General features: G+C 46.1%; 1 protein-coding gene across 4 annotated transcripts in view; it reads left to right on the forward strand.

Annotated features, from left to right (window-relative positions):
* Positions 1-24233, forward strand: part of Znf462 (zinc finger protein 462) — a 136858-nt gene that overhangs the window by 42613 nt on the left and 70012 nt on the right. For all 4 annotated transcript variants that reach the window (XM_026786575.1, XM_026786576.1, XM_005362195.3 and 1 more), the window contains exons 2-4: positions 15388-15637; positions 16119-21742; positions 22501-22665. In XM_026786575.1, the coding sequence (XP_026642376.1) occupies positions 15418-15637; positions 16119-21742; positions 22501-22665 (6009 nt within the window). In that variant the 5' untranslated portion in view covers positions 15388-15417. The remainder of the gene's footprint in view (positions 1-15387; positions 15638-16118; positions 21743-22500; positions 22666-24233) is intronic.

Consider the following 24233-nt stretch of genomic DNA (forward strand, 5'->3'; position numbering starts at 1 on the left):
CTGGTCTCGAACTCACAGAGATCCGCCTGCCTCTGCCTCCCGAGTGCTGGGATTAAAGGCGTGCGCCACCATTGCCCGGCCTGAACTTGAACTTCTTATTCCCCTGTTTTCACTTCTTGAGCACTAAGAAGATAGGAATGTGTGGCTCCATAATTTTACGCAGTGTGGGGAATCAAAGCCAGGGCTTCGTGAAGGCTAGACAAGAACTCTACCAGCTGAGCCACAGCCCACCCCTTCCCCCCTTTCATGAATTTTATTAACTTCACTATCAGCTACTTACACAGTACTCTGTATGGGTTATGACTATTCACCCAAATATGGTTACCCTCTTCACGCCTCTTTGCCATTTTATTAAAATATTTTGAAGATTTTTTTTCTTTAACCTTGTGTATACTTTGGGGGCTATTACAGAATCGTTTGTTATTATCATTCAGTTAAAAGTTTATATTTTGTTCACAAGCGTTATAAATCATTTGATTGTGGTTGAAAGTGCAAGTGGACTCAGTGCACACGGCCTCCACTGATTTGAGCATTCCCTCTTGAGATCTCGAGCTGGGAACTTTTTGCTCGAGCGTACCGCTTACCAGGGAGTACTTTTTAAAATTTCATTTCTAATTATCTGTCTCTGTGTGGGTGTGTGCACGTGAGTGCAGGCGTCTGAAAAGGTCAGCGGTCTCAGGTCCCCAAGTGTAGCTGTGTGCAGCCCAGTGTGGGTGCTGGGAATCTAGGTCTGGCCCTTGCAAGAGGTACACTCTTGTTTACCTCTGAGCCATCGCTTTAGTGCCCTGAGTAGCCCTTTGAAAAGGAGTTAATCGTGAATATGCTATTGTCTTCTGTTTTCATTTTTGTTAATTTTGTACTCAGTTGGGCGTTTTAGTTGGGGACTGACAACATGGGTCCTAATTGTTTTTTTTTCTCAAGTCTGTGTAGACACTGCCTCACTGTTGGCCATTGCTGAATGTCTCAGTGAAAAACCCAAAGGCCACTTAGCATTTCCCCTGTATGTCCCAAAGTGATTAGAGTTTCGTGTTTCCCCTTTGAAGCCCCCATCACCACGTGTCTCAGTTTTGACGACTCTGTATTACTTTTTCCAAGAGCGTCAGCCGCTCTGTCGTCTTAACTACTCTCTATCCCCAGATCTGAGCGTGTTTTGTTTTGTTTTGCTTTGCTGTCGACTTCTAGTCTCCGTTTCATCTGTCTGTTGGATCTCTGCTCAGCCCCTATCTGTCATCTTCCCTACCTGCTTTCATCTGCTTGTCCCCTTCCTCTCTGCCTCTCGCGCAGTGTTCTGAAGACTGTTTTCCATATCATCAACTTTGTTTTTGGTTTGCGGATTGTTCCTCTTCTAACTTTCATATATTTATTAGTTCTACAGTGGTATTATTTGTGGCATCAGTTTCTTTCTTCAAGTGCCAGCTGCCTTTGATCTCATTCTGATGTCTTATCAGCTCATCTTTGATCTCATCCTCCATCGACTTTCTGTTAATTGCTGTATATAATAATTTTCTTCTGTGTCCTGTTCTTCCTGAAGAGATTGTTCATTGGTCTTTTCCATGCCATTTCTTCCTTGTACCTTCCTGCAGTATATTTTTAACTTGTTGATTGAGATGTAACTATTAGAACCATTTCTGACCCCTTCCTCACCCCTACATTTTCTGGGTAGTAAAATCTCCTTAAGCCCAGCTCAGTTCTCCCCAACGTGTGAGTTTGAGGCTGACTGGTTTGTTTTCTTTTGGAGTCCTCCAGCAGTCTAAGGGATCCTGGTTGTGTTGTAAGGAAGAGCACAGCTAATGATTTGTCTCTGAACTCTGATTTTAAAGTTTAAGCCCCGTTCCTTTATATTTTCCCTTAGCCAAGATTTGGTTGGCAGCAGCACCCACCTCCCCTGGAAGTTCTTGGCTGGACTGATGCAGAGACCCTTCTTTTGAGGAATTTGCGAACACCTTTGTGTTTTCTGGGGTTTCTTATTGCTAGTTTAGCCTTGCGTTGCCCTGTTAGTCAGACACCAGCCCACTTGTCTTGTGGAGAAGGCTCATTCATCACAACAGCTTCCATTTTGGAAGATTCTAGAGTCTTAAGGCTTTACACAACTCTTAGAAGTATTCTGATCCAAAAGGTCACCCAGTCTTTTTGTTATTGTTGTTTGTTTGGTGTTTTTATTTTTCAAGGCAGGGTTTCTCTGTGTAATAGTACTTGCTGTCCTAGAACTAGCTCTTTTTTTTTTGTTTGTTTTTTTTTTTAAATTTTATTATTCAATTAAGGATCTCCGCCTCCCCCCCCACCGCCTCCCATCTCCCTCCCCCTTCCCCGATCAAGTCCCTCTCCCTCATCAGCTTGAAGAGCAATCAGGGTTCCCTGACCTGTGGGAAGTCCAAGGACCGCCCACCTCCATCCAGGTTTAGTAAGTTGAGCATCCAAACTGCCTAGGCTCCCCCAAAGCCAGTATGTGCAGTAGGATCAAAAACCCATTGCCATTGTTCTTGAGTTCTCAGTAGTCCTCATTGTCCGCTATGTAAGTCCGGTTTTATCCCATGCTTTTTCAGACCCAGGCTAGCTGGTCTTGATGAATTCCCGAAGGATCATCCCCATTGTCTCAGTGTGTGGGTGTACCCCTCGCGGTCCTGAGTTCCTTGCTCATGATCCCCCTCCTTCTGCTCCTGATTTGGACCTTGAGATTCCTGTCCAGTGCTCCAATGTGCTCTTGTAGATCTTGCTGAACAGGAGTTCACAGAGGTCTACCTGCCTCTGCCTCCGCTGTGCTGGAATTAAAGGCCACCTCCGCCCAGCCTCTTACCGGGTCTTTAAAACTGTCTAATTAGTATTCATTTAATCACATTTGTCTTGGGATGTTTCTTGGGATAAAGCAAAGAGATATCTGTTTGCTCCAGATGGGAAAGACATTGTCCTACCAAAGTGAGAAATTCAGCTGGGTGAACCATTGTGTTTACTGAGGCACATTTATAAGAACTTGAGGGAGCCAGTCTTTTGAATAGCTAGCGTGGTACCCTAGGCCAGCCTTCTCCCTCCTTTGTAGGCCTCCTGAAACCCTGTGGTGCTGGAGGTCTGAGGGAAGTCTAGGGTAGCACCTCTGGGGAGGGTCTGGTTTAATCCCCTTCCGGGGTTGTTTAATCTCTTTCCCAGCCATTGCTTTATTGTCTGGCTAATTTTGTTGTAAAGGGGAACAGGAACAGCCTGAGGGTGGGGATTTCCCTAACTGGTATTTGTGGGGCACACCTTTAATCTCAACGTTTGGGGGAGGCTGAGGCTGGTAGATCTCTTGAGTTCAAGGCCAACCTGGCCTGTGAGTTCCAGACGTCCGTGGCTACACCTAGAAACCCTGTCTCGAAAAACAACAGAAAGAAAGAACGAAAGGAAGGAATGCCACGTCGCAGTGAGTTTGAGATGAAAATGTGTTCTTTGACTTGGAGAGAGTTACCAACAACACTCTGGTGTTTATTGGTCTCAATGGCTCAGTGGATAAACCACGGGGAAGCTGTCTTCCTTGCCAGGTGTTTCTAACTGCACTTCTGCTTTCTGCCTTCCATGGATCTGACCCTAATATTTCCAGGTGTCCCTAAGGCTCTTTCAGCTGAGCTCTTCAGTCAACAAAGACAGAGCACATTTTCTGTGAGAAACAAAACGATGTTTCTCACAGGGTGGATTTGGTAGGCATAAAGCTCCTGCATAACCTTGCTCTGATTCCGTGAACCTGGAGTCTGAAGACAGATAATTCAGTGCTACAGCGCTCCTTCCTCTCTTCATACCTTTGTCAGCAATTTTCAATCTTCCCATGTGCTTTCCAAAAGGATGGACACGCCGCTTGCACACCTAAGACGGTCTTTGATGCAACGCAACAGGTTTTGCGCCTTTCCTGGGTCTGAATTCAGAGCAGAGGAGGCGCTGGAGTGACAGGGTCTGCTTCCCCAGTGAGGAAACTCATCCTTCTGCTGAGAATAAACATGACTTGAAGTGGGAAAAGCTGTTAATAAGCATGTATGCCCTTACTGCTGACTTCCGTTCTCAAATTTTGGATTTCAAAAGTCCCTTCCAGGAAGTCATGGATAGGTTATTTTTCTTAAGACTTCCATTTATAATCTGAAAGAGGAAGATGTTGGAGCAGGTTGGGCTAGCTAGTCTTTTAAGATTTCTTGTCTAGTACATGTTCTGAGCCTGCAGATAATCAGCTTTTAGAGTAGATTCTTCTGGAAGGCTCAAATCACAGCATAGCTAAGGGGGAGGAGCTGCTCCTACATAAGTGTGCTCAGCTTTCCTCTGATGAACACAGTGTCTGTGTATACGGGGGAGAAATGCTTCTTGGGCTTTGTGCTTTGTAGAGAAGCATAAAGTAGTGTAGTGGAGGTGGAGATATGGTCCCCAGAGTGGCACAAGTATCTATCAATTCAGACAGCTTAGCAGTGTGATATCTACATGAACTGAACAAGTCTACTGGAGATTCCTTTTCCATGGAAGAAGCCTTGGAATTCCTAGTATGTCAGTAATCACCCAGTGGCTGTAATGTGGCTTCAATAGTTTTCTTTTTTCTTCCTTCCTTCCTTCCTTCCTTCCTTCCTTCCTTCCTTCCTTCCTTCCTTCCTTCCTTCTTTCCTTCCTTCCTTTCTTTCTTTTTTTAGTTTTATTGATTTTCTATTGAGCTCTACATTTTTCTCTGCTCCCCTCCCTGCCTCTCCCCTCCCCTTCAACCCTCTTCCATGGTCCCCATGCTCCCAATTTACTCAGGAGATCTTGTCTTTTTCTATTTCCCATGTAGATTAGATCCAATGTATGTCTCTTAGGGTCCTCATTGTCGTCTAGGTTCTCTGGGATTGTGGTTTGTAGGCTGGTTTTCTTTGCTTTATGTTTAAAAATGACTTATAAATGAGTACATGTGATAATTGTCTTTCTGAATCTGGGTTACCTCAAAAAGATGTTTTCTAGCTCCATCCATTTGCCTGCAAAATTCAAAATGTCATTTTTCTGCTGTGTAGTACTCCATTGTGTAAATGTACCATGTTTTCCTTATCCATTCTTCAGTCGAGGGGCATTTTGGTTGTTTCCAGGTTCTGGCTATGACAAACAATGCTGCTATGAACAGAGTTGAGCACATGTCCTTGTGGTACAATTGAGCATCCTTTGGATATATACCTAAAAGTGACATTACTGGAACTTGAGGAAGGTTGTTTCCTTATTTTCTGAGAAATCGCCACACTGACATCCAAAGGGGTTGGGTTGTACCAGCTTGCATTCCCAGCAGCACTGCAGAAGTGTTCCCTTTTCCCCACAACCTCTCTAGCATAGGTTGTCATCAGTGTTTTTTCTTGGCCATTTTTACAGGTGTAAGATGGAATCTCAGAGCTGTTTTGATTTGCATTTCTCTGATGTCTAAGGATATCGAACATTTCCTTAAGTGTCTTTCAGCCATTTTAGATTCCTCTGTTGAGACCTCTCTGTTTAGGTTTGTACTTTATTTTTTTATTGGTAATTTTTCTTTCAATGATCAGTTTCTTGATTTCTTTGTATATTTTGGAGATCAGACCTCTGTCTGATGTGGGGTTAGTGAAGATCTTTTCCCATTCTGTAGGTTGTTGTTTTGTCTTATTGACCATGTCCTTCGCTTTACAGAAGCTTTTTAGTTTCAGGAGGTCCCATTTGTTGATTGTTTCTCTCAGTGTCTGTGCTACTGGGGTTATATTTAGGAAGTGGTCTTCTGTGCCAATGCATTCAAGTGTACGTCCCACTTTCTCTTCTATAAGGTTCAGCGTGGCTGGCTTTATGTTGAGGTCTTTGAACCATTTGGACTTGAATTTTGTGCTTGGTGATAGATATGGGTCTATTTTCACTCATTCATTTCATGAGATGATGGGAGCAGAATTGGCTCTGGTTGGAGTCACTGCTGGTGACATGGGGTTTGCAGACGCTAATGGCCAGTCTTCTGTGGTATGTTCGACTCTGGTCTTTTGGAAGCTCTGACTCATTTATTCCCTTCCATGACTTCAGTTCAACTTCTATTTGCTGTGTGCCTGTTGTACTGAATAACTCTGTCCCCGGGACTGAACATAACAATGTGAACAAGACGGATGTGGAAAACACAGATAGGCCTGTTTTCAGTCGATTTATTTATCAGGGACAAAGTCAACTGAAATACTCCAGTGTGTGTGTGTGTGTGTGTGTGTGTGTGTGTGTGTGTGTGTGCCAGGGGGCAGAAAGATGGGGATCAAACCTGAAACAAAGGAAAGAAGGAAGCCTGAGAGAAACTGAGCATGTGCAGTCGTGGGAAGGGCATCTCACGGGGGAAGGTAGTGCCTAACATTAGATGGGGTTGTCGGGAGAAGACCTTGGAGACAGTCTTTGAGTACAGTCGTGAATGATGGAAAGACAGCCACAGGAAAATGGTAAAAAACAACCCAATGAACTCAATCAGCAAAGTGGCTGTTCAGATGCAAGAAAGAAATCTTGTAAAACTGGCGTTTTATATTAAAAGGTTGAATATCATGGTCTAATCTCTTAGTTTGGTCAAACGATCAAAGGAAGAGCCTCAGAAGACTTGCTCAAGATAAAGATGGCAGGCAGAGACATAACACCTACTGTCACTTTTTGGTTTTAGTGACCTGACAACAAATTCTTTAATTGGCTGGATAGGCTTTCCTGCAGGCTCACCCGCCAGCTCTTTCTTTCCTCTTTCTCTTTAATGGCACAGTAGTGAATCAGACAGCAAGCATATCTAAGTTTCTTGGACAGAAGTGGGTCTTATCCTTAAAGATATTTTGGAATGTGGGGCTTGGCCAAGTGTCTAAGCACAGTAGTGTTTCCACGGGGTCACAAAAGTCCATAGAGTTTCATGGGCAGACATTGGGCTTTGCTGGTAGTTCTTGGGGGACAGCAGATGGCCAGAGCACATTGATGTGGTGAAAAATATATTGGGAATTGTAAGAGAATAAATATTCCTTAGCTGTCAAAGACAGTCTCCTCGTCGCTCCTCGTGACTGGATTGTTAGAGGGCTTGTTTGCCATGTACAAAGTTCTGGTTCCATAAACCAAGCATGGTGGTGCACAAATATAATCTTAGCACTGGGGAGGTAGAGTCAGGAGGGTCAAAAGTTCAAGCTCATCCTTAGCTTTGTAGTGAGTTTAAGACCAGCCTGAGACTCATTCTCAAAAAACAAAACAAAAACAAACCCAAGAGAAAAAAAATCCCATTTATTATGCACTCATTAGTCTCTTATGTAAATAAATGGTATGTTGTTTTTGTTTTGGTTTGTTTTGGTTTTGGTTTTGTGGGTTTTTTTTTGGGGGGGGGCTGCTAATTTGATAAAGAAGGAACACAGTCTACTGAAAAAGGCTCTGCTATGCTATGGTAGAAGCCAAGAGAAGATCAATATATGAACCAAACAGAACATCCCATCTTAGAATGCTTTGTAAATAAAGACTGAACCTTGTTTGAGGGCCCTGTAGACCCAACCATGGCTTGGCTTTCCAGTGAGCACACACTCCCAATGCTAGATCTCTGAGCAGCCCTGTCTTGTCATGCTTAGCATTGTGTGAGAAAAGAAACCTGTCTGGAAGGGCAATTGTGTCATGGTCTAACCCTTTCAGGTAGATTTAGGTCAGTTCTCATGTAAAGAGTGTATCTAGTTTGATGGTTTCTTTTTTATTGTTAAGAAATCCTGAGTAAATTGGGAACATGGAGACCATGGGAGAGGGTTGAAGGGGAGAGGCCGTGGAAGGGAGGGGAACAGAGAAAAATACATAGCTCAATAATATCAATAAAAAAAAGAAATTAAAAGACAGAGTTGGTGGTGCACACCTTTAATCCCAGCACTTGGGAAGCAGAGGCAAGACGGGCATCAGTTCGAGGCCAGCCTGATCTACAGTAGCTAGTTCCAGGACAGGCCCCAAAATCTACAGAGAAACCCTGTCTCAAAAAAACCAAAAAGAAAAAAAAAAGAAATTAATATGCTTTTAATTGACATATATTGATTGTACATATTATTGGGTGTACAGTGTGATTTTTTTTAAATATGTCCGTGTTGATCCTATTGAAGCCAATGGCATATCTATTGCTTCACTTGTATCATTTCTTTGTATGGCAACATTTGGAATCCTCCCTATTATTTATTGGAGATTTTCAATTAGCTATTGTCAGCTAAAGTTACCCCCCAGTACTATATGGAAGATTAGAAGTCATTCCACCCAAAGGCCTGGAAGTTGCTCAGACAGTAGTGTTTAGCATGTATGAGAGCCTGTGTTTGATCCTTAGCACCAGAAAAAAATAAGTTTTATCTTTGCAACTCTATCCAACCCTGCTAACCATCTTCTCTCCACCTCTACCCCCAACATCCTACTCAGGATCTATCTTTTTTTGTGGCAAACTTGAATTTCCACATCGAAGAGAAAGTGTGGTCTGTATGATCTTCTATCCCATCCATGTTACACATTAACTTGTCCAAATTTTTTGAGCAAACAGCAGGTGAACAAATCTCCCAAGCGGTTAGATTGGGAGTGTGGGTCCTTCCCCAAATAAAAGGAGTTGCTCCGACAAATCTTTCTTAAACAAATCTTTCTTAAATACGCCACAAGTCAGCACCTGTTCTCAGCTATTGCCTTCGAATTACAATAGATACACGGTAGGATGGTTTCCATCATTGACACCCGATGGAGAGTTGGTGTCGCTGTGTATGACTGGGGCCTAGAAGCCAGGAGCAGTTCGGGCTGGGCTGTGAGGGCTCATCCAATGTCCAAGACCAGTTGGACTGGCAAACCCCTGAGGAAAGAGGAAATGCTCATTTTTGGTCTTTCTTAACATGGAAGATGGCTTTCACGGAGGCTTCTGCTTACTTTGTGTCTTAATCAGCTCGGCAATAAAAACCCAGCAGCTTGTCTGCAACTTCCCTTTCATTTTACAATTTTGATAATGAGATTCCTCATAGTGTGGAAAGTGTGTATAGCAAACCTAGTCCGCATTCTGAGGACTCTATAAAGGAACACCGCGATGTCCTATCTCTGCCATTTGGGTGAGATTTGGCTCTGGAAAAGAGAAATCAGTTCTCTTGTTTGAAATTCGAGGGTAAGAATGGCTTCAAAGTTTTCAAAGAACTTCCCTGCGAGCTCATGGCATTTCAGGGAATCCTTCTGGCCTCATCACTTCTAATTTATTTATTTGACACCAAGAACATTTTCCCGTTATTTGAAAGAACATGATGAGCCAGGTTCTGATTTTTTTTTTTTGTCCTGGTTGCATTTTGAGAATTTTAGTGTGGGAGAGGCATCTTCATTTTGTTTCTAAACCACATCTCAAAAAAATGGCCCCAGACACTTCTCAGAACTAAGAGTTACCTGGTGAACAACAGGTTTGCCTTTATAGACAATGAAGTCTAAAGCTGCTAAGACATCACCCAGCTTCCTTCCTTTCTTTTCTCGTCCTTTCTCTCTTTTTATCTTCGTGTTCAATCCACAGGCTTCCTTTGCTAAGGACAGGAGTGTTGGCAGACTGCCTATTGGCTGGTTGGCCTCAGTTCGCCTTATATCATTGCAAAGGAATGCCTGAATTCTCCACAAGGTCCGTAGTATCTTTCTGTACATGACACTCACTACCCGCTTTCGTAACAGGTTGCTCAGCCTGGATCACTTCTTGCTTACATAGCTGACATTTTTTAGCTACTTAAAGTACGGCTCTTGATGCTCATCTCTTCTTAATGATGACCTCCCCAGGTATTCGTTGTGAAATATTACTCTGGCGTGCTCTGTGACACTGGAAACTTTATTTAGCAAAGCAATCCCACAATAAGAGATAACTTGGAGACTCTCATCCTTGTGCGGACGGTGACTGGGTTGCTAATCTGTCGATTGCTTGCTTTAGACGTTGTGTTTGTGTACAAGGTCCTGCAGATGGACAAGACTGGTCATGTACCGCAGAGGCTGCATGCATTGGCAGGATTTGGTCTCAGGGTATTTCCTGCTACTGTTTCAATTCGGTTTCATATGGGGGGGGTTATATATATATATATATATGACTGCAAATTGCTCTCTTCTTTTCTCAAAATTTGTTTTTCAAGAACAGCTGTGTCTCCCTTCTGAATTCCTTAATTATTTATCCTCCCTGATAAGTTGAACCTTCCGTTAATGTGGTAAATTGCCAAGAGCACACAGCGCTGCTTAGATCATGTAGCAAACTGTATAAACATTTGATAGGACATTTGAAGACACCACATGCTGAGCCACGATCTATACGACTACCGAATGCTGTGGGATCAATGAAGGGAGCCTGGTGTTGGCCTCCTTTGTTGCTGTTTTCTTAACTAACACGGGAATGGAACACACACACACACACACACACACCAGTTGTGCTGATTCAGAACAGGCCTGTCCTAGGTCTTGCTAAACCATCAGAGATCAAGTTCAACCAAAAAAAAAAAATTAGCTAGTTCGCCAATGCATAGTCATATAATCTACATATAGCTATAATATGCATATGAAAAATGGGCTTATATGATGAAACAATCTGTGTTTGTAGCTGCATTCTCTCAGTACTGTTTCTGAAAGAGCTACCACCTCAGATTCCCAATTAGTACTGTTGAGAAAGAGTCTTTCAATGGTTTTAAATAAGTAGACCTTTCACTTTGGCCCCAGCAAGAGCACATGATTAATAACGACCCAAAACACCCTTCATTGCCAAGAGTAACAACCCCGAATTTACAAATTTGTCAGTTAGTATTTGACGTCTCCGTCTTATTCTTAGGCTCTAGGCTTGTTTCTAGAAATATCAGCCTATTCCATCTCCTAGCCCGTTGACCTCATTGTGTGAATAGCCTCTGACCGGTAAATACACAGTTTTTCATGGGGGTGGTTAGCTTGCTGATTTTTCTCTATTTCTGGCCCGACTGTTGGGATTTATGCATCCTTTCTCTTGCCTATCTTCTCCTTGGATGATTCACGCTTTTCCTCAGGGGAAAGTAAGAGAAGCAAGGACAAACAGCCAGCATTAATTCGAGCCCTTCATTAGAGTTGTGACTGAGGAGGTCTGGGGAGTTCGCTATCTTCTAAATGAAAGTAGGTTTCTGGAGTGGACAGAGAAAGAGCGCCTTCTGGTATATCTGGATCTGGTTCTCAAAGGCTTTGAAGGTTATAATTAGTTGCTACTTAATCACATGGCTGTGGGGCTTCACAGCTTCATTTCTGCTCTGCAGTCCTGCGGTCAGCGAGAGGATTAGACAGGCAAGCCTGGGTTGGATTCATTTGGCCACTTCCTGGAGGCAGTTAAAGACCACCTTCTACTCTTGGCTACCAAGCGAGAAGAGGAGCGTTGGTCAAGCTGACCTGGACAAGGGTTGAAAGTGTCAGGGCTCTTGAGAAGGCCCTGAAGCGGCAAGGACACCTCCAGCCTCCAATGACATGTGCACTTGGAACGACGCACAGTGACTCTGTGCACTTGGAATGACTGCTTTTTTCTCCCCAGAAGGGAAACCTGGGGTACAATGGACCCCGAAGTTCTTAGCACCAGTGGGTGGACAACGGCATCAATGAAAATGAGTGTTGAGTTGGAGAAAGGGCAGGATGTGTCGTTCCTCTGTGTGTTTCCCAGACCTCTAGCATGGGCGGTATGTCTTCAAGACATTGCTAAACATAGACAATGGATTTGGGAGTTTCTCAGCCGAACAGTGCAGTTGGAATTCAGACTTTGAAGGATGAAGCAAAGAAATCATTCATGAAAACTAGTTTGAGGAACAGTTAAGATGGCTTAGAGTTTCTTGTATTGAGAACTGGTCACTGGGGGTGAAGGGCATTTTAGAAGGAGGTATCCTTGCTTCACAGGTGTTATCCCATGACATCAGATGTGGAGCTCTCTGAAGGAAGAGAATTTGACCTTGAGGAGCCTGGAGATATTGGAGGGACAGGAGGTGGGGATGTCTGTTTGGTTTATGTAATGATCCCCCTGACCTTTAAAAACAACATTTCTTTTCAGTTGGTTCAGAGAATTCCATTTCTCCTCTTGATTGTGCTGATTTGGTAAGTGAGGAAAAGATGGTTAATCTCGTAGTTGCGTGTGTGATTAAATGAGGTAAATAGGAGAGCCTGGCTCTTCTCTTTGAATCGCTGTTTCAAAGCAGGCGCTTGCTAGGTTAGTCTCTTCTGAGTGGATGAAACAGTCAAAGATACAGGCTCCTCCCTCCCCCATGTTATTGGCTTCTTAGAGGATTATGCCCTGCTCCACAAACATACCTCCTGAAGGATGGATGGATGGGTCATCCCCACCTTTAGCAAGCTTGCTGGCTGTCCTTTCCTACCACCCCGCTGCTCTTGCGGCTTTGCCCGTGTGTACTTCTACAGTCTCCTAAATATATCAAGTTCCTTAGGTTGTTTGGGTCATGCCAGCCATTTCTGTTTTCTTCTCCTGTCAGCATTCAGGAGCGCCATGTACACAAAGACAAAATGGCTTTCCAAGTAGGCTACATTCTCCTTTCAGTATCGGTGCGAACATCAGACTGAAGGCCACTCAGCTCTACCTGCTGGTGGCCGCATGAGCTGCCTGGAGATTAACCTCATCTAAGGCTCTGAGCTATTTTTGAGGTCAAGACTGCAACAACATTAAAGCTAGAACCCATTAGAAAATCACTTTCATCATGTCTTTCTTTTTCCAAATCAGTGGCTCTCTCTCTCTCTCTTTTTTTTTTTTACCCCTTCTGATCTTATAACCCTTTAATCTCCTTTGTAGCAGAACAAGGAGACTGTTAATGTTTGCATCCAATGAGGTTAGCATCCTTGACAGATAACAGCTTCAGAAGACACCAGGATGTTAGAGGAGTGTGTGGAGAGACGAACTTCATCTCGAGGTTGGGCTGCCTCAATGCTGAAGGTGGATCCGCTCTCCTGGGCCATTTTTGTGGATGGTTTGCGCGAGCTAGGCTCAAAGTCTCCAAAAGAGACGCAGCAGAAAGCCCTTTGTTGCCTTATTTCTAAAGGCTTGAAGTTTGGAAGGGAAGGGATTTTGTTTTCCTCTGAGCTACACAATGGAGCTTTCACAGAACCTCTTTTTAAAGGAATAGCTACAGCCTTTGTGTTGAAGGGTGTGTCTTTTGGCAGGGTCTGCTGAGGCAGACAGGCTGGCTGGTGATTAACAAAGGTCATTAGACTTTGGAATCTGGCTAGCAGCCTCGGATGGTCCGTCTTCTGTGTGTGGAAGGACGCCTCCCAAGAAACCAAGGCATTCTGGAGGTCCCCTCTCCAGGACACCCCTAAATCTGCTCCAGGGACGTCCTGATCTAACCAGGATTCTGCTTAGGACGAACGGACCAGCCTATCAGTCATGGAATAAAAGAGCCTTTGGAGATCTTGGTGAATGGCATTTGAGGAGGAGAAAGGTGCTGCTTTTCGGGAAGAAATGAAAACAGTTCCTTCTTTGTTGGGAAGAGCAGAGCCTAGGAGCCCAGCCTGCCCTTGTAGCGTTTCACTGGTGATTGTCAGCCTAGTAGAATCTAAGAGAAGCCATGTTGTGCACTGAGGAGAGGCTCTGAGCTAAAATGGCTGCTCCTCCAGCTCAGAGGACTAGGGCAGCTTAGTGAGTCTTAGAGGTTCAGTGACGCAGGAGCTCCTATCTCCTGGAAGTGTGATAAACACATTCAGCAGAGCTGTGGCTTGCTTGGCTGAGATGAAAGGACTAAGCTTGGGGGATGGGGAGTGCGTATTGGATGATCTGCTTTTTTTTTCTTCCTGTGAAGCATTCTAAATGCAGGAGTCGTCTGCACCATGGAAAAATTTGTTTTCAGGTCTAATGGACTGAGCGAAAGGAGAAGTGGGGTGGGGCCTCAGCGACTGCTGTAATTTGATCCAGAGCTGATAGCAACCTCTTCCACACAATTTAGGCTGGTGGTGCTCAGACATAAAAGCTCGTGTATCTGGAATATTGAGACTTAGTTAGCTAAAAGGACTCTGGTGCCCAAGTTCAATGTTTATTGAAATAGGATAAATTTCTGGGTGAAAGAAGAGGAGGCAAAATATCTGTCTCTCTCTGTCTCACTCTGCGAAGCTCTGTCCAGAAATGAACTTGGGCAGAACTTGCTTTAGCAGGCTCCTGGCTGAAGCATTCTTTGATAGAAAACCCTCACGCCCGTGGCTCCTTGCACTTCACTGACACTTCCAGTCATGACTGGACTTTGTTCCTCCAGCAGAAATCACGTGACTTTTATGTGAGGTATAGAAAATGGCATCATAAAAAGATTTGGCTGCAGCTTGAATTCTTAAGACACTTGGTTCTAGATGACAAAGACTTCGTAGGGCTTGTGATGCACTTCGGGTGGCAACTTACTCGTTCAGATAGTAACCAGTTATCTCCTTGTAGGAACATATGCTAACATCAAAAGAACTGCCCCCCTTCCCAGTATGCTTTTGACTGCTTCATGGTGGGACTTTGCGTTGAGTTAGCATGAGGCTTTCCATAGATTTTAGTCACGCAGCAAAGTACAGAATAAGATGAATGGACCACGTTTTGCTTTATTTCACACCAGGCTCCCAGGTTGATTTTGTTGTTGTTTTGTATCTAAGTGTACACCTGACGCTTGTAAAAGGGAATGGAGTGGAAAAGGAAAGCCTTGATTCAGAAGCCCCTCTTCAGAACTACTAGTCTCTGTGGTCTTCTGGTAAACCAAAGTGCCAAAGTACAATCCGAAACCCGAAACTGAACTGTCATCTAAAGTTGGTTGCTTGGAAATCTCATGAGAAATATTTTATGGCCTAATTAGATTGGAGAAGCTGTTAGGTTTTAATTGGTAGGTAGTAAAAGAGCGAATAACCACTTACCTCATGGGTGAGAGCTGCACTATTTGGGGAACGGAAGAAAGATGTGAACCCCAGTATCAATAAAGTTATTAAAATAATAAAAGCAGTACGAAAAGCCACAGCCATTTCTAAGAACCAATCCTATTAGCATTTGGTGTTAAAACACTAATGTAATAAGATGGAAGTGGAGGAAAGAAATGGAAATTTCCTTGCCCTTTTCTGGGTATGTCCTCTTTCCTTCTAAGAAGATTCTAGTTCAAAAAGAAAAGGTCCAAGAAGAAATCAGAATCAATATTAAGTTACCTAGGATTCTGGATGTGGTGGAGAAACTCAAAAAATGGCACAAACTTTTGAAGTATTAATGTTTCCTTGACAAGTGGCATTTGAAGATCTGTCAAGGCAGAAAACATTTATCTGGGGTTTCTTTCCTTTGAAGTTAGGAAATCAAGGACTTTGTCTCTGTTGTATCTGATTGCCTTTCTGTGGCCAGCGTTCGAGTTGGCAGAGAGGAGCAGGGGAAGTGTACCGATGTTGGCTTTCATTTCCTTCATGAAGCTGTCGCCTCTCAAGGTTTGTGGTGAGCACCCTCCTCGTGATGCATCATTGTGTCTTCCCCCTCAGGTTCCTGATGTGAGAGGGTAGCCCCTGACCATGGAGGTGCTTCAGTGTGATGGCTGTGACTTCCGGGCCCCGTCTTATGAGGATCTCAAGGCACACATCCAGGATGTCCATACTGCGTTCTTGCAGCCCACGGATGTTGGAGAGGACAATGACGACGAGCCACCGTCTGGGTCCATGAATGCTGGCAACCAGACAGAGGTGGAGTTTTCTTCTATAAAGGATGAGTTTGTGATTGCGGAAGATTTATCAGGTAATCCTACACTAAACTTCCATGTCTGATAGAGCTTAATTGCTCTTCCATGATGATGATGATGATGACGACAATTATTATTATTAACTGGAAACCATAGTTCTTATGTGTAGCTTCTGCATTTTCTTACTCCCTATTAGCTAGTTTTACTATGTAGATATCCTATTTCTCTTAGTTATCCTAGGAGATGATCCCTGTACTGTCCCTGTGTGTCCTACTTTTAAGTTTGAAAACAAAGAATCTTGGAAAGTTCTAGAATAAATCTTACAGTTGATGAAAGTTTTCTTTATTCTGTACCTATAACTATCCATGACATCTTCACTGTTAGCGCTCTGTGGATAGTCTTCAGGACTTCATCTTGAGTCATCGTGCCTGTTGAATGTGATACTTACAGAAAAACTGTAACCGTGCTGATTTGTGTGGTGAATCTTATATTCTCTTTTACTTTTCTCATTTTGCTTCTTTTAAATGTTCTCTTTAGGTCAAAGTGCAGCTGCATTGGGGAGCGGAAGTTACTATGGCCACAGTCCAGGATATTACGGTCAGCATATTGCCCCTAATCCCAAACCAACCAACAAATTTTTTCAGTGCAAGTTCTGCGTACGCTACTTCAGGTCAAAAAATCTCCTCATAGAACATACTAGAAAGGTCCATGGAGCTCAAGCTGAAGGGAGTCCACCAGGACCTCCTGTGCCAGGATCCTTAAATTATAATATCATGATGCACGAGGGATTTGGAAAGGTCTTCTCTTGCCAGTTCTGTACGTACAAGTCGCCTCGGAGGGCGAGGATCATCAAGCATCAGAAGATGTACCACAAAAACAGTTTGAACAGTTTGAAGGAGACCGCGGCGCCACCACCTGCCCCTGCCCCACTGCCAGACCCCGTAGTCCCTCCCGTGTCCTTGCAGGACCCCTGCAAGGAACTCCCAGCGGAGGTTGTAGAGCGCAGCATCTTAGAATCCATGGTTAAGCCTTTGACCAAGTCTCGCGGCAACTTCTGTTGTGAGTGGTGCAGCTACCAGACCCCCCGCCGAGAGCGCTGGTGCGACCACATGATGAAGAAACACCGCAGTATGGTCAAGATCCTTTCTAACGTCAGGGGCCAGCAAGAAGGGACGAATGCGCCGGAAGTGCAGAATAATAATGAACCCAGCCCCACGTCCACCTCCCCCTACCTGTCCATGAATGCCGCAAGCCGGGAGATGCCCAACACTAATGTCTCCAATTTCAGGGGCTCCGTCGGCAACTCCATCATGAGACCCAATTCTTCTTCAGCTTCCAAGTTTTCTTCTATGTCTTACCCTCAGATGAAGCCGAAGTCACCTCATAATTCTGGCCTTGTGAACTTGACAGACAGGTCCCGGTATGGAACGTCTGACCTGACTAATTCATCGGCTGACCTGGACACGAACAGCGTTCTGAATGACTCCAGCTCTGACGAGGAGTTCAATGAGGTAGACAGCGAGAACGGCCTAAGCGTTATGGATCATCCGGCGTCAGGCCTGACTGCAGAGCAGCTGATGGGCTCTGACGGCAACAAACTGTTAGAGACCAAGGGGATTCCGTTCAGAAGGTTCATGAATCGGTTCCAGTGTCCCTTTTGTCCTTTCCTCACCATGCATCGGCGCAGCATTTCCCGCCACATAGAAAACATCCACTTGTCTGGAAAGACCGCCGTCTACAAATGTGATGAGTGTCCATTTACTTGCAAGAGCTCTTTGAAACTGGGGGCTCACAAACAGTGTCACACGGGTACGTCCGATTGGGACGCCGTGAATTCGCAGAGCGAGAGCCTCTCTTCCTCTCTGAACGAAGGTATGGTCTCTTACGAGAGCGCTAGCATCAACGGTAGGAAGTCAGGAGTCATGCTGGATCCCTTGCAGCAGCAGCAGCCACCACAGCCACCGCCGCCACCGCCGCCGCCACCGCCACCACCACCACCATCCCAGCCGCCGCCGCCGCAGCTGCAGCCACCACACCAGGTGCCACCCCAGTCACAGCCACCACCGACGCAGCAGCCACAGCCACCCACACAGGTCCCACCGTTGCACCCTTATAAGTGCACCATGTGTAGTTACTCCACCATGACTCTAAAAGGGCTAAGAGTCCATCAGCAACACAAGCACTCCTTCTGTGACAACTTGCCAAAATTCGAGGGGCAGCCTTCAAGCCTACCACTGGAAAACGAGACAGAGAGCCACCCCTCTTCCAGCAACACTGTGAAGAAAAGTCAGACCTCAATTCTTGGGTTGTCCTCCAAGAATAACTTTGTAGCTAAGGCCTCTAGGAAGCTGGCGAATGACTTTCCTCTTGATTTGTCGCCCGTGAAGAAGCGGACGAGGATTGACGAGATAGCGAGCAACCTGCAGAGCAAAATCAACCAAACCAAACTGCAGGAGGACGCAATCATCAATGTCGAGGACGATGAGGAGGAAGAGGATGACAATGAAGTAGAGATAGAGGTTGAGCTAGACAGGGAAGAGGAGCCAGCAGAACCCATCCTGGAGGTTCCTGCTTCCTTTGCAGCCCAACAGATTTGGGCCAGAGACACCAGTGAGTCCCAGAAGGAGCCCAGCTACAGAAGTATCACCCATGATTATAATGCCACCAATGGGGCCGAGATTGAACTCACGCTTTCTGAAGATGAAGAGGACTATTACGGCTCTTCAACAAGCTTGAAAGATCACCAAGTGTCCAACGCAGCCCTGCTGAACACTCAACCCCCTATCTATGGGACGGAACACAACAGTGAAAATACAGATTTCGGTGACTCTGGAAGGCTTTACTATTGTAAACACTGTGACTTTAATAACAAATCTGCCCGGAGTGTTAGCACACACTACCAGCGAATGCACCCCTACATTAAGTTTAGCTTTAGGTATATCTTGGATCCCAATGACCACAGCGCAGTGTACAGGTGCCTGGAATGCTACATTGACTACACCAACTTTGAAGACCTCCAGCAGCATTATGGTGAGCATCACCCAGAGGCCATGAATGTACTCAATTTTGACCATTCGGACCTGATCTACCGATGTCGCTTTTGTTCTTACACAAGCCCAAATGTCAGGAGCCTGATGCCACATTACCAAAGAATGCATCCCACAGTCAAAATCAACAACGCCATGATCTTTTCAAGCTATGTCGTCGAGCAGCAGGAAGGGCTGAATGCTGAGTCCCAGACCCTGCGGGAGATTCTGAATTCGGCTCCCAAGAGCATGGCGACATCCACTCCCGTGGCTCGTGGTGGTGGTGGTATGCCCGCTGCATTTAACAAAAACACTCCTCCCAAGACTTTTACTCCAGAATGTGAAAACCAGAAGGACCCTTCAGTCAACACGGTGGTCGTTTACGATTGCGATGTTTGCTCGTTTGCAAGCCCCAACATGCACTCTGTCTTGGTTCACTATCAGAAGAAACACCCTGAAGAAAAGGCCTCGTACTTTAGGATCCAGAAAACCATGCGCATGGTGTCTGTGGACAGAGGCTCTGCCCTTTCCCAATTATCATTTGAGGTGGGTGCTCCATTGTCTCCCAAAATGTCCAACATGGGTTCCCCACCCCCCCCACAGCCCCCACCACCAGACCTCAGCATTGAGCTTTACTACTGCAAACACTGCTCCTACAGCAACCGATCGGTTGTGGGGGTGCTTGTCCACTACCAGAAAAGACACCCAGAAATCAAGGTCACTGCCAAATATATCAGACAGGCCCCCCCCACAGCAGCAATGCTGAGAGGGACCGAAGGGCTCCAAGATTCCCCTCGGCCTCCTGTCCCCATGCAGCTCAACCGGAGCAGCTCTGAGGGAGAATGCCCTCCCGTGGAGACGGAGATGTTCTTTTGCCAGCACTGTGATTATGGGAACCGGACGGTCAAAGGTGTCCTCATTCATTATCAGAAGAAGCACCGGGACTTCAAGGCCAATGCAGATGTCATCCGGCAGCACACGGCCACCATCAGAAGCCTCTGTGACCGAAACCAGAAGACTGCCAGTTGTGTGCTTCTCCCGGCTTCTGGTATGGAGCGGGACAAGACAAAACTTAGAGCGCTTAAATGCAGGCAGTGCTCGTATACCTCCCCCTATTTCTATGCCCTGAGGAAGCATATCAAGAAAGACCACCCTGCCCTGAAGGCCACCGTCACGTCCATCATGCGATGGGCGTTCCTGGATGGCTTGATAGAAGCTGGCTACCACTGTGAGTGGTGCATCTACTCCCACATGGAGCCCAGTGGCTTGCTCCTGCATTATCAAAGGAGGCACCCGGAGCACTATGTAGATTACACCTACATGGCTACCAAACTCTGGGCTGGGCCAGACCCATCCTCTCCCACACTCACCATGCCAGCTGAAGCCAAAACTTACAGGTGTAGGGACTGTGTTTTTGAAGCTGTCTCCATCTGGGACATCACCAATCATTACCAAGCCTTCCACCCCTGGGCCATGAACGGTGACGAGTCCGTGCTGCTGGATATCATCAAGGAGAAAGATGGCGTGGACAAGGCCATCCTTGCACCCGAGGAGTTAATAGGCCCCGTGAATTGTGAAAACAGCCTGCCCACCCCCCTCCCTGAGCAGGAAGCCGAGTGCCCAGAGGATGTAAGACTTTCCCCAGAGAAAAGCATTCATCTGGCTTCAGCGAACCCCGCCATCTCTTCCACCCCGTACCAGTGCACTGTGTGCCAGTCTGAGTACAACAACCTGCACGGCCTCCTCACCCACTATGGGAAGAAGCATCCAGGCATGAAAGTGAAGGCTGCTGATTTCGCACAGGATATCGACATCAACCCAGGGGCGGTCTACAAATGCAGGCATTGTCCATACATCAACACTCGCATCCACGGCGTCCTAACCCACTACCAGAAGCGACACCCAGCCATCAAGGTGACCGCCGAGGACTTTGTGCACGATGTGGAGCAGTCTGCCGACATAACCCAGAATGACGTGGAGGAGACGAGCAGGATTTTCAAACAAGGGTACGGTGCCTACCGGTGTAAGCTGTGTCCATACACACACGGCACGCTGGAGAAGCTCAAAATCCACTATGAGAAGTACCACAACCAGCCTGAGTTTGACGTCTTTTCCCCATCTCCCCCAAAGCTGCCTGTCTCCCTGGAGCCTGAGATAACCACTGAAGTGAGCCCCTCCCAGGTCTCAGTGACGGAGGAGGAGGTGGGAGAGGATCCCATGTCTACTTCTCACTTCTCTACCTCGCATCTGGTCTCCCACACTGTGTTCCGGTGCCAACTCTGCAAGTACTTCTGTTCCACAAGGAAGGGCATTGCCAGGCACTACCGGATCAAGCACAATAATGTCCGTGCCCAGCCCGAGGGCAAGAACAATCTCTTCAAGTGTGCCCTGTGTGCCTACACCAATCCCATCCGCAAGGGACTGGCAGCCCACTACCAGAAGCGCCACGACATTGATGCGTATTACACCCACTGCCTTGCGGCCTCCAGGACCATCAGCGACAAACCCAACAAGGTGATCATCCCATCCCCACCCAAAGACGACTCCCCTCAGCTGAGCGAGGAGCTGCGGCGGGCCGTGGAGAAGAAAAAGTGCTCCTTATGCTCCTTCCAGTCTTTTAGCAAGAAAGGCATCGTGTCCCATTATATGAAGCGCCACCCAGGGGTGTTCCCAAAGAAGCAACACGCCAGCAAGCTGGGGGGCTACTTCACGGCTGTCTATGCAGACGAACACGAGAAACCCCCACTGATGGAAGAAGAAGAGAGAGGCGGCTTGGAGAGAACCGAGATGGAGGGCGAAGCTCAGGACGTCGAGTGGCTCCCGTTCCGCTGCATCAAATGCTTCAAGCTGTCCTTCAGCACGGCCGAGTTGCTGTGCATGCATTACACAGACCACCACAGCCGGGACCTCAAGAGGGACTTCGTCATCCTCGGCAGCGGTCCCCGCTTCCAGAACTCCACCTTCCAGTGTAAGCACTGCGATAGCAAATTGCAAAGCACAGCCGAGCTGACCTCACACTTGAACGTTCACAATGAGGAATTCCAGAAGCGTGCCAAACGTCAGGAGAGGAGGAAACAGCTTTTGAGCAAGCAGAAATATGCAGATGGTGCTTTTGCAGATTTCAAACAAGAGAGGGTAAGGATATGTTTTGATTTCCCTTCCCCCAGGAGGCCTCTCATCACTGGTGCCCACATGCACTTCTTCGGTGCCAGCCAAACTGCTGCAGGCTTCCTAGTGACTTAGCTTGCCAGAGAGCTCAATAAGTCAATTAAACATTTCGAGCTTGATTATCCCCCGTTCTATACTCACCCCACTCCACGGTCCTGCTCCCCTCCCCTTCTCCCTCTGACTCCTCCCATGGCTCCCCAGGGAAGGTTTGGGGTGGTTTCTATGTATGTCTTCTTGCCAAGTAGTGTATGCTGAAGCCTAGTTAGACAATGCTTGATTTTCCGAAGGCATTTTATGGGCTGTTTCTCGGTATCCTTAATCCTTCTCAGCTATGGATTGGTCTCCAGTGTTTGTGTCAGGAAACTAACATCTCAAGGAATAGATTTTTTTTTTAATTTTAATCAAGAAGTTCGTTAAAGGAATAGCTGCGCAACATTTCACCTGCGTAGACAAAACTGACCTGAAAGCCCAAGGTAACTTAGTAGCAGTTACGATGGGCTTCTCCACATCCTCGCTCCTCACCAGATGGAGCCTAACTGGGTTCCAGTGACTGCGTCTAGTAGGCAATGTGTCATGGCTGATGAAGTTGATTTTATAAAATACTTGCCTCTGTCTCCTTGGTTTTTAACCTCTTTAAAGTACAATATCCAATTAAGTCTAAGAGTGCAACGCCTGCCTTTATGGGAGGGTGTGGTGTACTGATGGCTACCACTATATTTTACCAGCCTTTCGGTCACTTAGAAGAGGTGCCAAAGATCAAGGAGAGGAAAGTGGTGGGCTACAAGTGTAAATTCTGCGTGGAAGTGCACCCAACGCTTCGAGCCATCTGCAACCACCTCCGGAAGCATGTCCAGTATGGCAATGTCCCATCTGTGTCGGCTGCCGTGAAGGTGAGAAGGGGAAGGTCCAGGTACCTGGCGTGTATGTGTGCGAACATATGTGTGTGTGCATGTGCGCATTCCCATGCGCATATCTGTGTTATTTATTAACCCATCACTTGAAGTGCTGGGCAGAGTGTGGCCTGGGATGCGGGCACTCTTGAGTTTTGCTAGGCTCGCTTTGGCTTGTTTTGATTTCTTTGCAGGTTGGACCTTCCGAATCATTCTATTCAGGGAAAGGTTTGGCTTTGATATGGTTTCTGATTCTGGGGTATGGTTTGGTGGACCAAGATGGTCCTACATTCTCATGTAAGGAGGCTCAGGGTCATGCTATTTCATGCTGCTTGACACTAGATCATTGTTCTGAATTGCCAGAGCCCATGGGAGGAACTGAGTGGGCTCTGCTCCTGTCACCTGGGCCTCGTACTGCCTCATCCATACTGTCATTGGCCCGAACATGCGACAGTCCAGGAGAATCCGCATTTTTCTTCTCTCTAGGTTCTCTGAGTTGTGCAAGGGGCATTGATCAAATATAAACCTAACAGCCTTTGAGACCTGGATTGTCTGCTACACTCATCTTTCCATATGACGCAGCCAGTGTCTTCCTTCCCCCTGTCCCTGCCTTTACTAGACTATCCGTTTTGAATATCATAATCCAAAAGCAGCTGCTGTTTCAATTGCTAATTCTCCACCGTACCTTCTAGAATATAGTTAGGTACTTCCCGCATCTGAACACAGAAGTTAATTCAGGTTTCTGCCCTTTTCATCTGGATGTTGGAATATGTTTTTATTATTTGCTCTTTCATGACCTTTGTGTCCTGTTTACTCTGAAGGTAAAGCTTATCTTTTCTTGAACACTGAACCCTTGTCTTTGAGAACACTGGCGACCCAGGGACAAAGAAGATAGCTTCTACTTTGCTGCAGTGTGTCTCAGGCTTGCTCCCTAGACACACACGAGAGAAAACTCAGTAATCCAAGGAGCTACTTCAAAAGTGGATGACATAAGAATCAGCCTGCTCCTTAGCTTTTGGAATTAATCACACATTAACCTTCATTTGGAGGTGGCATTTTTACCTGCGAGATAGGGGCAGGGAGTAAAGATCTCTCCTCAGCTTCATCTCCAAATGGCTCAAAATTCTTAGGTGGCTAGTGTCTTAGTGACTGTTTTATTGCTGTGAAGAGACACCATGACGAAGGCCAACTTTTTTTTTTCTGAGACAGGGTTTCTCTGTAGCTTTGGAGCCTGTCCTGGAACTAGCCCTTGTAGATCAGGCTGGCCTCGAATTCACAGAGATCCACCTGTCTCTGCCTCCCGAGTGCTGGGATTAAAGGCCTGTGCACCACCGCCCAGCGGCCAACTTTTATGAATAAAAACATTTCATGGGGAACTTGCTTATAGTTTCAAAAAGGTAGTCCATTATTATCATGGTGGGTGTGTGGAGTGTGATGGAGAACTAGCAGGCATGGTACTGGAGAAGTAGTTCAGAGTCTTATATCCTGATCTATAGGCAGCAGGGGGAAAAAGAGAGAGAGAGAGAGAGAGAGAGAGAGAGAGAGAGAGAGAGAGAGAGAGACAGAGA

Source organism: Microtus ochrogaster, linkage group LG5, assembly GCF_000317375.1.
Source record: "Microtus ochrogaster isolate Prairie Vole_2 linkage group LG5, MicOch1.0, whole genome shotgun sequence".
In the NCBI taxonomy this organism is placed as follows: Eukaryota; Metazoa; Chordata; class Mammalia; order Rodentia; family Cricetidae; genus Microtus; species Microtus ochrogaster.